Genomic DNA, 14,185 nt, shown 5'->3' with positions numbered 1-14,185 from the left:
TGAGAGCCACCAGAAGCTGAGAAAGAGGGCTAGAACAGATTGTCTCTCAGAGCTCTCAGAAGGAATCAATATGGCTGATACCCTGATCTCATACTCCCAGCCTCCAGACAATACATGTGAAAAAATACATTACTTTTGTTTAAAGCCACTCTGTGGTATTTTGTTACAGCTGCCCTAGGAAACTAATATAGTCCCTGAGCAAACAAGTTAGCTTAGCCAACTACCCAATATCCGCATCTTTACATGGCAGTGAATTCATTTAGGGATTTAAGAGGTTGGATAGTGGAATTATGTTAGCACATTTGTGAATCTGAATCTCAGTAAGTCTTTTTTTCTTATAAGGTCTACTGAGTTTCAATCAACTCTTTCCTGGGGACTCAAAGCAGGCTCTTCTCCAGTTCCCAAAAAGGAAAATCCTCTAGTCCTTCAAAACTAGAGATTGAGTCCTGGTTTGCTAGATATAACCTAAAATTTTTATGCCAGCTTCCTTCTAAAATATGCACATTTCAGCTATGGTCTCTTCCTTCCCATGTATTCAAATGAGACATATGTCCCTCCTCATTTGCAACATGAGTCTCTCCAACCTATGCCTCAACTCTATCTCAATCCCCTTCCTTCACAACCTGTTTCTTTCCCCATGTGTCCTTTACCCAGCATTTTGCTTTTTTGTTGTTGTTGTTATGTGCCATCGAGTTGGTCTGACCCATAGCGACCCCTCCTTGGTTTCCGAGGCAGTATCACTATGGAAGTAGATTGCCCCATCTTCCTTCCAAGGAGTGGCTGGTGGGTTTGAACCGCCAGCCTTCTGGTTAGCAGTCAAGTGCCTTAGGCACTATGTTCTACTAATCCATTTGTGGATATTCCCCCATCTTGGAAAATACTGTCCTTTTCAGCCTTCCTTCTGGTCTTCCAGAATTCTTCTCCTACTTCACCCTAAGACTTGTATTTGAGTATCTTCCTGCTTCTGCTGTTTTTTTTTTTTTTTTTTTGGGGGGGGAGGATATCTCATCTAATGCCACAGTTTTCTTGATGCTGAGGACTCACCTCCACTTCACCAGCCCCAACTCTACTCCAGGACTCCAGCACTAGCCTCCAACAATGGCTGGATGCTTCCACCAAGGTGCTCTGGTCACCACCAAACACAAAACGTAATCTCTCAATCTCAGTACCTCCCCACAGCCTGCTGCACCCTGACTCTTCTCCTCCACCTCTAGTCATTCTTCTTCTACCTTGTTTTCCTATTTCTGTAGCCTCCCCCTAAAAATCCAGAGCATCGCACTTCAGTAGACACTTGCAATGGAAGAAAATGCCCCTTTCATTTACTGCTGGGCCTGGCTTTGTTAGGCCCATTTTTAGGTGGTATCTCATTAGTCTTCTCTAACAACACTTTTCAGTGGTTATTAATATAATTATTTTACAACACAGAAGCAGCTCTGATATGGTCATTGATAACTAGTAGCTTGGAATTGAAGGATACTTGCCCAACTCCAAAATGCATGCTTTTGCTCTGATATCACCTTGCTTCAGTACTGAACATGTATATGGGGCAGTACACCTCTGGATACAAAGATATGACTTCAGAGCACTCACAAGCTAGCAAGAGATACAAAGATATAACTATCTCAGTTCTGGAGGCAGTGATTGAATTCTTGCCTTCCATGTGGGAGAACTGGGCTAAATTCCTAGCTGATGTACCTCATATGCTGCTAGCACCCACCTGTCAGTGAAGGCTTGTGTGTTGCTATGATGTTGAACAGGTTTTAGTGGAGCTTCCAGAATAAGTTGGACTAGGAGAAAGGTCTGGGACCTACTTTCAAAATTTAGCTGGTGAAAACCCTATGGATCACAATGTTCTAATTCTGTTGTGCATGGTGTCTCCATGAGTCAGGGGCTGACTCAATGGCAGGTGGCAATAACAACATCACATTTCTACCTCATGTCACTCATTCAGTCCTGGAAAATGACCGTCTTATTTTTCTTCAGGTCAGCTGATAGAGCCTACAAGAACTTGAAGCCTGAGATGGATTAAGAGTTTCTTTACTCTAATGACCAGATTTTCATACCTCAAGTTATTAAGACATGGATTACTGTGATGCTTCTAGAGTCAAGGGTTATGTAGTCTTGCTGATGTAGCTTGGATGCATAGTTAGTGATTTCAGAAAAGTGCAATGATTCCACTCTTAGCAACCCTAAGGGACAGAGTAGAACTGCCTCACAGGGTTACCAGGCCTGTAATCTTTATAGAAGCAGATCTCCAGGTCTTTCCCCTGCAGAATCACTGGGTAGGTTCTAATTGTCAACCTTTTGGTTGGGGTGTAGTTTGGAATATTTGGCTGAGCAGTTTGGAATATTGGAATATTTAAAGCCAAGAGTGTTCGGTTGCCTTTACCCTTATCTATACTACTGACTACAGGATCATAGATGTATCCTTCTAGGACAGGAAACCAGGCCAAATGTTTTGCAGATGTGTGCTGAAACCTTTGGCAAAGTCTTGTGATACTGATGGCCCACCAGAATTGCTGGGGATGGAGGTGTGAGGCAGTGGGCTTTCCAGGCACAGCTTAGGGCCTCCATTCTTGAAGTCTCCTGCTCCTGCACAGTCATCACTTTCAGGTGATCACTTCTGTTAAATGAGAGGAAGAGGGATCCAGGAGACTTTGTGTAGGGAGTTTGCAGGGGCTTCTCGCTGAGTCAGTGCCCATGTACTTCCTTTTGATAAGTGTCGTACATACCTAACTACACTTTGAATTCCTAGCAGGGAGATGTGTAATTATTCCATCCTTACTGGGGGCTCTGTAACCTTCTTACTTTCTTTAAACTTCAGATTAATATTTGAGAGCAAATTGCTCTCCCCGATTTCCATCTCTTTCCTTCTTATCTCCTCATCAACACATCAGCAGTTTCCACCAGCTCTCATAGGTCCCCTATGCCTGTACCAGAAACAACATCTAATTGTGGAGCCTATATATGGTGAACAGCAATTCAAGGGAGAGGTGATAGCTTTCTTCCATGAATCAAACCACAGCTAGCCATATGCCCCCACCCACATTGGCCCAGGCTCTACTTTTATTTTATAGCCTGGTTTCTAACAAGAGCAAAAAGAATCATTAGACTTGGGCTCCACTTGGTGTGATGGGACCTCATATATTGTATATATGTATATTATACATGGTGGCATCATCCATTCTACTTTTAGTCAGATTTAAACCTATTGAGATAAAAGGAACTGAGAGAACAGTAGTGGGCAGAAAGAGGTAGACACTCACCTGGCAATCCATAACTTCACACATATGTATGTGGCAACAGGGATCATATTTCAGAAATCTTTAAATTCCAGGGTTATTGGGCCAGGAATGTCTTCTATTATTTTTTAATGAGGAGAGATTATTTTTTGTTGCTGTTTTTATAAGCTGTTGTAGGTTTGGGCCCATATAGTGTTGGTCCCTGACACATGGCAACCCCATGCTCAGTGGGATCAGACAATATGATCCATATTTTTTGGCTGATTTTTTTGGAAGTAAACTGCCTTACTGGCCCACAAAAGGTAGTCTTGAATCTGTGAATAAAACCCCAATTCATACACATCTGGGACAATCAAGGTTGAATCCAGAGCTCCAAGTTCTAAAGATGTATTAATTGCAGGCAAGCCATGGTTAGCAGTTGTCATATGACTGCAAATGCAAAGGCCACATCCTTTATCTTCCCATATTGTCATGGGAAATGAACAAGCAGGGTCCTCTTTCATGGAACTCAATCATACTTGAGGAACTTCAGGAGCCACAGGAAAGAATGACCCCAGGGAATCTCCCCTGAGCATGGGGTATTAGCAGTCACCCAGAAAGGGACAAACAAGAGGCCTGCTTTATTTAACTTTACTGCTCAACTGGGGGAAAGGTAACTTTTCCTCAGAGTTGGATACTCTTCTCAGATGAGGCCATTCCCCTAATCTTGAGTCAGCGAGCATGGCAGGTATGAGGCCTAAAGAGAAGGCATGAGAAATAACCTATCCCAGCAGGCCAGATACAATGCTTCTTAAACAAATGCTGTTTTCAAGTAGCCTGAAGGACAAGGGAGCCAAGCCTGATGCAACAGAAGCACTGCTGGCTGTCCAACGTCATCATCAAACAGCTCCATGACAGATAACCACACCAATCTAGTAGTTTAAAAATACATTTTTTTTAGCCCACAGTTTCTATAATCACAAGTCTGGGTGGGCTTGTCTGAGTCCTCTGCTTAGGGACATCACATACCTTTCTGGAAGCTCTGGGGAAAGAATCCGCTTCCAAACTCATTCAGGTTGTTGGGAGAAGCTCCTGTTGCAGGAGCTGTTGCAGGGCTGAGGTCCCTTGTCCTGGCTGGTTGACTGAGCCTCTCTCATTCCTTACACAGTGCCCCCTACATCTCCATACTAGCAATGGTATACTGAGTCCCTCCTTGGCTTCCAATCTCTCTGACTTCTCCCTCTGCCACTTCTCTGGGCCTCCCACTAGAGAAACTTCTCTGCTTTTAAGGGCTCATGTGATTAGACTGGGCCCACCTGGACACTCCAGGATCCTCTCCCTGCTTTAATGTCAGTGATTTAACCTTAATAATACCTATTAACTTCCTTTTTCCATGTAAGGAAAAATACTCACGGGTTCTAGGGATTAGGGTGTGGGTATCTTTTGGGGGCCATTCTGTCTACCACAGGGATCACTGTCTCCGGATTAAAGACTTAGAGACAGGCTCAGTGAGGTGAAGTAACTTTCCCAAGGACACACAGATAGTCCGTGATGACTACAGGATTCAGACTTAGGCCTATTCCATAACTCATGTTCTTTCTATAACACATACTTACACATACATATGCCAAGTCTAACATAGGTTGGTGTCCCTGATTACATTCTTGGTAAGGTGAGTGCTGGTGCCTCTCCTCTGGGCCCCACCTAATTTCTCTATTCTTACCACTGTCTTTTGTGAATGATGAACCTGCTAGGCTTTGGGAATCCCCCATTATGAATTCAGAAAATCCCATACTCTCCTTTTGCATATGTCCCAATGCCTTTGTTTGTTGGAAATGCACACACCTTCCCCCACTCTTACACACACACACACACACACACAAGCATGCACACACATACACACTTCTTACTGGGCAACAGATTCCTTTTATCTCTAATGACCAAAAGCTAAAAAAGTGAGGTGCAGCTTGAAGTGAGATGTATTACACTTAGCCTGTGCTATGTAAATTGGAGTTAAAGCATCCAATTTTAATGCAAATCAACTTCTGAAGGAAAAAAAGAAAGTCTGAAAAGCTACATTTCCTTAAAGCCTGTTCACATGGTTAACTGTATATGTAATTATCAAAACTATTCAGCTCATTTTAGAAATCCTTTGTGAAAATGATGGCACCAGGATCAGGGCCTTTGGTTTCAAACCAGTGTGTGGTGGGGTGGACTGAGGCATGGCACAGCTCTCACATGAAGACAGCAGCCAATCCATCAGGGGCTGCTTCTGACAGATGAAAAGCAAGATGGGGCCAGGCAGGGGCAGCCTGCAATTGAGCTCAGTCATGGGTACCCTGGCCAGAACCTTTACCAATAATCTCATGGAATTTTGTGCTGTGAAATAAAGTCAACACAACATATGTGGACAGGTTTGGAAGATAGAAATCCCATTTGTTAGAACGGAAAGACTTCCACCTGCTGTTACTATCACTCTTTTCATGTTTAAAGGGGACCATTAAGGGTTCCATGGAATGCAACGGGACCTATTTTGAATGAAGCCTTATACACTGTATATATGTTGCCCTTACTGCTTTCAATTCCCTTACCATTCAGGCTTTCTTTTCGAACACTCATTTAATGAACAATTTCCACTGTTCCAGGCCTTGGGAATGAGAAGTCAGATGAAGTGTTCTTGCCTTTGAAGGGCTTCCAGGTTTAGTGGGAGGCAGGGCAAGCAGGCAAGATGAATAAACAGAAAAATACTTACAAGGGCTATGTGCTAAAATGGAGAAGAGAACTCAACATGGTGTTGAGATGCAGGGAAGGGGTTGGAAGAGGGAGGGCTAGAGGTCCTAGAGGAGGTGACTTTAAGGATGAGTTCCACGGCAGAATCAGTGTTTCGTGGAGAATGAAGGTAATGGCTAAGTCATTTACAAGGCCAGGCACATTCTGGGAAATACAGGTTCCATGAGTAAATCGAGACTGAAGGCTGGAGGGAAGGCGCTGGCAGAGAAGGCTGGGGAGGTAGGGAAGGGCCAAGGAGCTTAGGTCTCTTCCTTAGGACACGAGGGAGCCACTGGTGGATTCCAGACCTGGGAGTGATGAAGCAGACCTGTTTTTCAGAAAGAACATTTTGCAGGAGTATGGGAGGATGGATGTGATGGGAATAGAAAAGAGGTGGAAGGCCCATCTAGGAGAGTATTGGTGGGGATGGAGAGAAGGTGATGGCTGTGAGAAACGTTGAGGAGAGCAGATCTTCAGGACTCAGTGACTTGGGGATAGAGAGGCCCCTTCTGTTACAGCCTAGAACTGGGACTACTTCACTCTGACATGCAGCTTCTTCTCCCACTTAGCACCATCTCCCCTTTGCAACTGAAGGATCCTTTAAAGCCCATGCTACCCCTGATCATCAACCCATTCAACAGGGACTCTTTCAAATGCCCACCTTAATGTACTGAGTGCTTCACAACCCCCGCCCAGGGATCTGCCACTGTCACATGACACATCCACTGCTGGGAAAGCACTGCAATTTCCAGCATATAAAATGCTTTAAAAAAAAAAAAAATGGCTTTCAACATGCTGGTAGCAAGCCGTAACATAATGGAATGTTGGAGTGGGAGAAGACAAAGTGTTTCCTGTGATAGCTGTCTGCAGTGCTTTTTGTGTGGTTTTAAAATTTTTGTGATGAATTGTAAAATGTCTCTCCCACACCTCTCTGGAGAACCCCTCCCAACTTCTCTGTTCGAATCAGCACTTGTTAAAGCCAACCAGCTCAGCAGCGGATGAGATGAGATTGCTACTTGATTTGAGCAGATGTGTGTCAACATTACTAAATAAAAAGGTACTGGTAGGTTGGATCAGAATGTGCCATCATTAAAAATAACGTGCTGCTTGGATTCAAATGTGAAAGCTCATACTCATTTTGTGCCGATCAAGAGGACAAATCAAGCTCTGTCAAACGGAAGTTGGAGGGTAACAGGTTGATTTAGAAGAATTTTGTAACAATTCAACAAAAAGCTTCTCAAGAATAGAATATGCTGAACTGTGAAGTAGTGAACACATCATCCCAGGTAGCATTCAAGCTGAGACTGGATGACTGCTGTTTTTCAAAAATTTTGCAGACAATTCACTTATGGCTGGGACGAAAGGCAGGAACACATCACATCCTTAAGAATTGTAAGAAGTACAGTGATTGTAGGGACATATGGTTGGCTCATGAAGGCAGTGGTAGTTCAGTGGTAGAATGTTTGCCTTCCATGCAGGAGACTGGGGTTCGATTCCCAGATAATGCACCTCATGTACAACCAACACCCATCTATCAGTGGAGGCTTGTATGTTGTTATGAGGCTGAACAGGTTTCAATGGTGCTTTCAGCCTAAGATGAACTAGCAAGAAAGCCCTGAGGATCTACTTCTAAAAATCAGCCAGTGACAACCCTATGGATCACAATGGCCTGTTCTATAACCTATCATTGGGATGGGGCAGGACTGTTCTGTTGTGCATGGGGCTGTCATGAGTTGGAGACTGACTCAATAGCCACTAACAAAGATAGGCTCTGTCCAGTAGGAGAGAAATCCCTGTCCCATTGAGAATGCCACAGGTCTACTTGAATCCAAGCTCTCCCTGGCTGGTGCAGGCTGACCAGGCCTAAACTTCAACTCCTTCAATCCCTACCCATTCCAGGAGGCCTCCTTGGACTGGGCTAGTGCTAGCATTTTTTGTTTTGTTTGCTGAGCTTCCAATCTGGCCCACGTATGGCAAGGGAATGACTTCTCTGATGGATTTCTCTACACTGCCCAGTTTGAGAGAACAAATGCTGTGGGTCAGGTCAGTAATCATAAATTTCCAGGAAATAACTCTTAGTGACTGAGGAAGAAAGCCATAAAACACTTGGGAGGCGGGGACGAGAGAAAACAATGGCAGAGGACAGCAGACAGGATTACTGTTAAATGCCACAAGGAGCCCCATGGATCATTCTCTTGGCCTGCATGATGCTCCCAGAGCCAGCGCCATGTATGCTCCCCAGTGTGGACAGAGGGCACATGGGCCCTAACACCTCGTGATTCTTCCTCTTCCTCTATTGTATTCATTTGTTTAACAAATTAGGGCCTTGAGGTGGCAGGCACTATTGTAAACACTGGGGATAGAGCTGGGAACAAAACCAACAGAAATCCACGCCCTTGGGGATTTGTATTTTGGTGATCTTTTCCATCTTATCTGCTGGGAGGATGGAAAGGGTACTGACATTTATTGGGTCTCACTAGGATTTCTGCACACTTAGCTCAGTGGATTTTAACAACCACCCCAGGAAATAGGGTTATTCTTATCTCTAGGTCGCACAACACATGAGGGAAATGAGGGTCCCTCGGTGTCATTGGCTAGATAGAAGAGGTCTTTCTGACAATACTCTTGCTTCTGTAGCTAGAAACTTTAGCCCTAAACCACTGTGGCGAGGCCTGACCATCTGCTTGCACTGCTCCTGACCCTGTAACCCAGCCCTTCTACCCTGACCGCGTATCACACACTAAAAGGGCAAGACATACCAATGGTTTCTGTGGCAATTAGCCAAGATCTTCCTCATTAGCAGTGTTAAGTGCTATCTTCTTGGATGCTGCACCAATGGATGCTAATGGTGTCAATACTGTTCCTGTTCCTCATTCTCTCTGCCCAGTCTCCTTCCAACTCCGAATTCCCAAGTTCAGTGCCCTTAGTTCAAGCATGGCTTGGTCCCTTTGGGCTTGGTATTCTTCCTGGCCTTTATGTTTCAATGTTTCCCTAACAGACTGTGCAGGCATGTCTCCCCGGTGCTCAGCAACCACCCTGGCCTTCCCCCAGAGGAGTGCACTTACTTATCCTCTCCTTGGTCCTCAGCCCAGTGACATGTGTCTCTCTGTCAGCTTGGGCTAGGTCTAAGGACACAGGGATCCATAGCCCAGGGCCCTTGGGTAGAGGGCAGAGTAAGCCCCAAGGACATATAGGATGGTATAGGCCTGGATGTGTAGGGCAGTAACTCACCAAAGTTCTCTCCACCCCAGATGTCCATTTCTGTATCATATTTCCCTAGGTAGTCGAACCAGGTTTTGTCAATCACGAAGAGTCCTCCAGCTATGATTGGAGTCCTGTGCATTTGGAAGAAAAAGAGGGAGAATCAGTTATAGGAAAGACACCACTCTCAAACTTTTTTGCCCTCTAGTCCAGAATTCAAAGCCATTTTCCTCTTGTTTCTATTCTTCTTTAAAAAAGCCAGTAAGTTTTCCAGTTACTTAAAACAAATACATGCTCTAGGGTGTTCTCCCTTTGATTGTTGTTCCTTGACCTTGCAGACAGGCTAATTCACTCATCAGTATACCTCTTGTGGGAAGCTGGGACTCACTCAGGACCCCAGCTCTTCTGAGGCCCTGGGAGCTTCTGCAAGCCTCTCCCACAGGCTGGGGAGGGAGTATGGTTCTCCTGGAACTCTGTTAGTAGAGTAGGCAGTGAGCCACTGAGAAGGGCAAAGAAGAAGGGCTGGGGCAGCACTTCTTAACAGCACATCCATTTTGTCAGAGTGGACTCTCTCCCTTTTCTACTCCTTACCCTTCATCTTCATTTTCTTTTCTTCGGGCCTCACCACAACTTCCCCTAGACTTCAAATGCTGAGAGAAATGCCAGAGAGGCTGCTTGAAAAGGAAGGAGTTTGAAGAGGAAAGCAGGCAAGGGCAGCAGAGTCCAAGTAAGTGATCTGGTAAATTCAAGGAGGTATGTCTGTAAGAATCAATGGCTAGAGTAGGTGGAAGACCCCTTAGGGACATAGACCCTCATCCAGTGGGTCCAGAGGGTGGAATGAATTTTCTACTGGATAAAACAGCTATCTAATGAAGAGCATGTCTGAAACTCAGGTCTTTGTATGACATGATACCCTGCTGCTCCCTAATCCTGGGCAACACCTGTTCTGGATGAGCAGAGACCATCCTATAAGAAGAGGAATTTCCCTGAGAATCCTGAAGAAAAGGGAAAAACCCAGAGGTAGCTGCTCTAGCATCTTTGCCTTGACTTAGTATACTCCTTTGAGGTGTCGAGACAGGTGGACACTCTTCCCAGGCCCACACGCCATATAGCACAACTGCACTGGACAAGAACTGAAGGAGAGCAATACATTGCAGGGTTCTCACCACGGTAAGAAGGTTCTACCATCCCTTTAGAAATAAAGGACATTATCTAGAGTGCCATCTGGCTCCAATCTCACTCTTGGCATCACTCCAGATCAGGGAGGAGGCACTGTCATATAGATAACACAGAGATGCCAGCATAGAGTTCTCAGAGTCCCCACCCATCTGTCTGGGACATGACCATCCAACTCTTCATAACCCCTTTGGTCCACATTTTGACTTAAGTCAGTTCAATGAAAATTATCAAACAGTTACCATATGGCAGGTACCATAGGTACAAAGATGTCTTCAAATATTCCTGGGCATCCCTAAATCACTGGACTGAGAAAGTCCAGTCCAGTGGCCTTTTATGTAATTCTTCAGGCACTTTTCTTATTCTCCTGATAGTCCATGTGAGACAGACATGGTCAGAGGCCTGGAGCATGTCTTCCATCCTCTCTACTTAGGTAGGAACATCAAGGCCACACACTTTTGATGCTGAGACCATAGTCTCCCCCACAAGGTGGACCACTGTACTCTATTCTACACCAGGCTCTCAGATGGACTTGGGCCCCATGCAACCATCTTGCCACATGTGCTGTGGACTGCTAGGGGACTAGGAGAGAGAATATAGGTCAAGACAAAGCCATTGATAGCACTGGGAAAGTAGCACAGCATTCATGTTTCCCATCATGTCCTCACATAGAAGGAAGCAGACATACTTATTAACATGCAGCAGTGGCCATGCCTTGATATCTGCCTCCAGAGCAGCCATTCTTGGGCTGAATCCTGATATCTAAGGCAAGAGGGCCCTGCCCCTGGCCCTAAGGGACTACTTGTTCACTTACCAGTGGCCCAAATGGGACCATCTTGAACTCTCCAATATTTAGCAGGAACCCTAAGTACATCGTGGCATATGTATGGGTGGATAACACTGGGCTTCGTAGGCCCCCAACCCCTTAGATAGAACTTTCCATGATGACTGAAACCTCCTAAAATAAGGGGGAAAATATATAGGACCCAGCAATGGGTGCTCTTCATCTCTTCTCAACCTTTTGAGCATCTAATACAGAATGCCTCCTTATACCATGTGACAGTGGGAAGGATCTAGGAATGATGAGTCTGTCTTCCCACCTTGCACTGATCCTTCCTACTTACCTAATGGGTTCAGTGGGGTCCAGGCGCCGAGCCTTCTGCTCTGGGGAGAGCTGTTCCCACTGGAAGTGGAGGCTCCAGTCAAACCCTACAACACAGCACCAACTTGGTTGATGTGGTTTCCCAAAGGTACCCACAGAGCTTGCTCATTCCACACCTTTTCTAGAAGTTCATGAATGCATCGCCAGCTCTGAGGGAGCTGGTCCCAGGGATAACAGGCCTTATGGAGGCTGATCAGTAACATGGGTGCCAAATTTTAGTTTCCTTCTCTTTCTCTACCTCCTACTTCCTGTGAATCTGCTCTGCTGGGGTAGAGTTATGGAATAAAGGGCACAGAACAAGGAGTCAGTTTTGGCAGAGAACGGGGTAGGATCCATGGACAAGATGGACAGTTGTGGAATGTGGTCCATTGCCATGAGTCTCAGGAAAGCATAAGCATGTTTGTGAGGGTCCTCTAGAAAACTTGAATCTTCTAGAATTGGTCTAGGGTTGGGGACCAGCCAAGGTGATGACTGAGGTGCCAAAAAAATGCAGGCCCCACATAGGAGGGGCTCCTCAGGTCTCAGGTGAGCTCTATGTTACAGCTGGAGCTGGGAGTGTCCTGCTCACTCCCTGGGCTTTCCTTTCAAGTGGTGAGAGCTAAGCCAGGGTGAGTTAGATTGCAGAATGCAGCCTGGGCATTCTAGACGAACCACTAAGGTGAGTCTTTCCCTCATGTTCCTCTTTAAAGCAATGATTAGGAGAAAAGGAAGTCCTTCTTAAGGAGAAGGATTTAGCTTCTCTTACCCCCTCTCAGCTCCGAGGCAGATTCAATGTAGTTAAACGTGTCCAGGTTGATGATATCAATTACTGGGCACACTACTCGTGTATAGTCCTGCAAAACAACAGACACTGCTGTCAGTCTGTGGTGTCCACGACTCTGGCTGGGAGTCCAGGAGCTTGGTAGGGCCCCGGCTCTGGTAGTGCCACATTTTGTGACTGGCTTTGTGGCTTTGATCAAGCACTTTAATCTCTGGACCTCAATTTTCTCAACTACAAGATGGGGCACTGGATGCCATGACCTCTCCAGTTCCCTTGTTTCCCAATGTCAGTCATCTAAGACTGGCTAGAGAGGTATTGTACACTGAGAAAGGGAAAATGGGGAAGAAAGGGGTCAAGAGGCTTTTTACATCAGAAGGGCTCTCGGGAGGCAGAAGACAAAGTCAGCTGGACAGGCAACCCCAAGCTCACAGTTGCAAGAAGCAAAGGCACATACCAACAGAGAGAACCTCTTGAAATGTCCAAATACTTTCACTCTCGAAAAAAGTGTCTCACTAGGCCTATGGTTCATGGGCAAGTTGATGAATTTCTGTCTCTAAGGATTCCTAACTACAGATGTTGCCTGTTGATAGATACTCTCAAATCTGTATCTTCAGCCCCGACTTCCCGCCTACATTCCAGACTCAGCTCCAATATGCCATTGGCCACCTCCCTGTGGAATTCACACAGCCTCACATATTGTAGCTTCATCATCTTTTCCCTAGATATGCTCCTTTTCCTAAGTCCTCTATTTCTGTTAATAGAACCACCACCACCTCCCCACATGCCACCATATAGGACACCTCTGCCCACAGTGTCGGATTACCCAATAAATAAGGTAAGAAGGGCCTACTTGTGCTTACTTACTAATCTGTAGGGAGCAATTTCACATTTTTTTCCGCCACATCAAAGATTCTACTTTTAGGCATGGCTGGCATCTGTCGCTCTCCCAACCCCGCAGCACCTTCCTAAAGAATCAAAGCCTCTTCAAATTTACAATCCCTGACAGGGACGGAGTACCCAGTAAGCAAGATCAGCATAGGCTTACTTGTGCTTACTTACTAATCTGTAGTGAACACATCACAGATGTGGTGACCCAAGTGAAACTGTTTACTATAGATTAGTAAGTAAGGACAAATAAGCTCAATCAGTCGCTGTAGTTGTTAGGTGCTATTGAGTCAATTCCAGCTCACAGTGACCCTAAGCACAACAGAATGAAACACAGCCTGGACCTGCACCATTCTCACAATCATCCACCCCTGCCTGTGCATTAACCAGACCAACTGTTGCTGACTCTGAAATTTCTCTTGTGAATTCCTTCTCACCCTCCTTCATCCCTTCATGCCTTGAATATTGCAGTGGATTCCTAACCACCCACCTCCCTGCCTCCTACCTCATCCTCTTTCCCTTTCATTCTATACAAGTCTGTCAAAATTGTCTTTCTGATATTGCAGATCTGTCTCTGCCACTCAACTGCTAAAAACTTTAACTGCCTGTAAGATAAAGTTCAAAATCCTTAGCATGGCTTCCAAGATCATCAAACAAGGTATGTCTCTAGCTTTTCAGCCTCATGTGTTGCTACTTCCCCCAGGCAATTCTGTCTGTAGGTATCAAAATCATCCAGGGAACATTTCCAATTGTACAAGCTAAATCCACCAGTTCTTGGGAGCAGTCAAGGCATTATATGTATATATAAACCAAATCAAACTCACTGCAATTGAGTCAATTCTGACTCAGAGCAACCCCCATAGGGTTTCCAAGGCAGTGAATCTGTACAGAAGCAGACTGCCCCATCTTTCTTCCACAGAGCGGCTGGTGGGTTCAAACCACAAACCTTTTGGTTAGCAGCTCAATGCCTTCACCACTACACCATCAGAGTTCCTAATGTGTGTGTGTGTG

At 45.3% G+C, this 14,185-nt stretch overlaps 1 protein-coding gene across 1 annotated transcript in view; it reads right to left on the bottom strand.

Annotated features, from left to right (window-relative positions):
• The window catches only part of GALNT14 (polypeptide N-acetylgalactosaminyltransferase 14), a 378,698-nt gene that overhangs the window by 30,596 nt on the left and 333,917 nt on the right, over positions 1 to 14,185 (bottom strand). Inside the window, exons 7-9 of the mRNA XM_007938807.2 lie at positions 12,275 to 12,362; positions 11,492 to 11,576; positions 9,222 to 9,325 (exon numbers count right to left, since the gene is read on the bottom strand). Of these exons, the coding sequence (XP_007936998.1) occupies positions 9,222 to 9,325; positions 11,492 to 11,576; positions 12,275 to 12,362 (277 nt within the window). The remainder of the gene's footprint in view (positions 1 to 9,221; positions 9,326 to 11,491; positions 11,577 to 12,274; positions 12,363 to 14,185) is intronic.

Source organism: Orycteropus afer, unplaced genomic scaffold (assembly GCF_000298275.1).
Source record: "Orycteropus afer afer isolate SDZICR_OR568_19922 unplaced genomic scaffold, OryAfe1.0 scaffold00054, whole genome shotgun sequence".
NCBI lineage: Eukaryota > Metazoa > Chordata > Mammalia > Tubulidentata > Orycteropodidae > Orycteropus > Orycteropus afer.
This window is presented reverse-complemented; position numbering and strand designations above follow the sequence as displayed.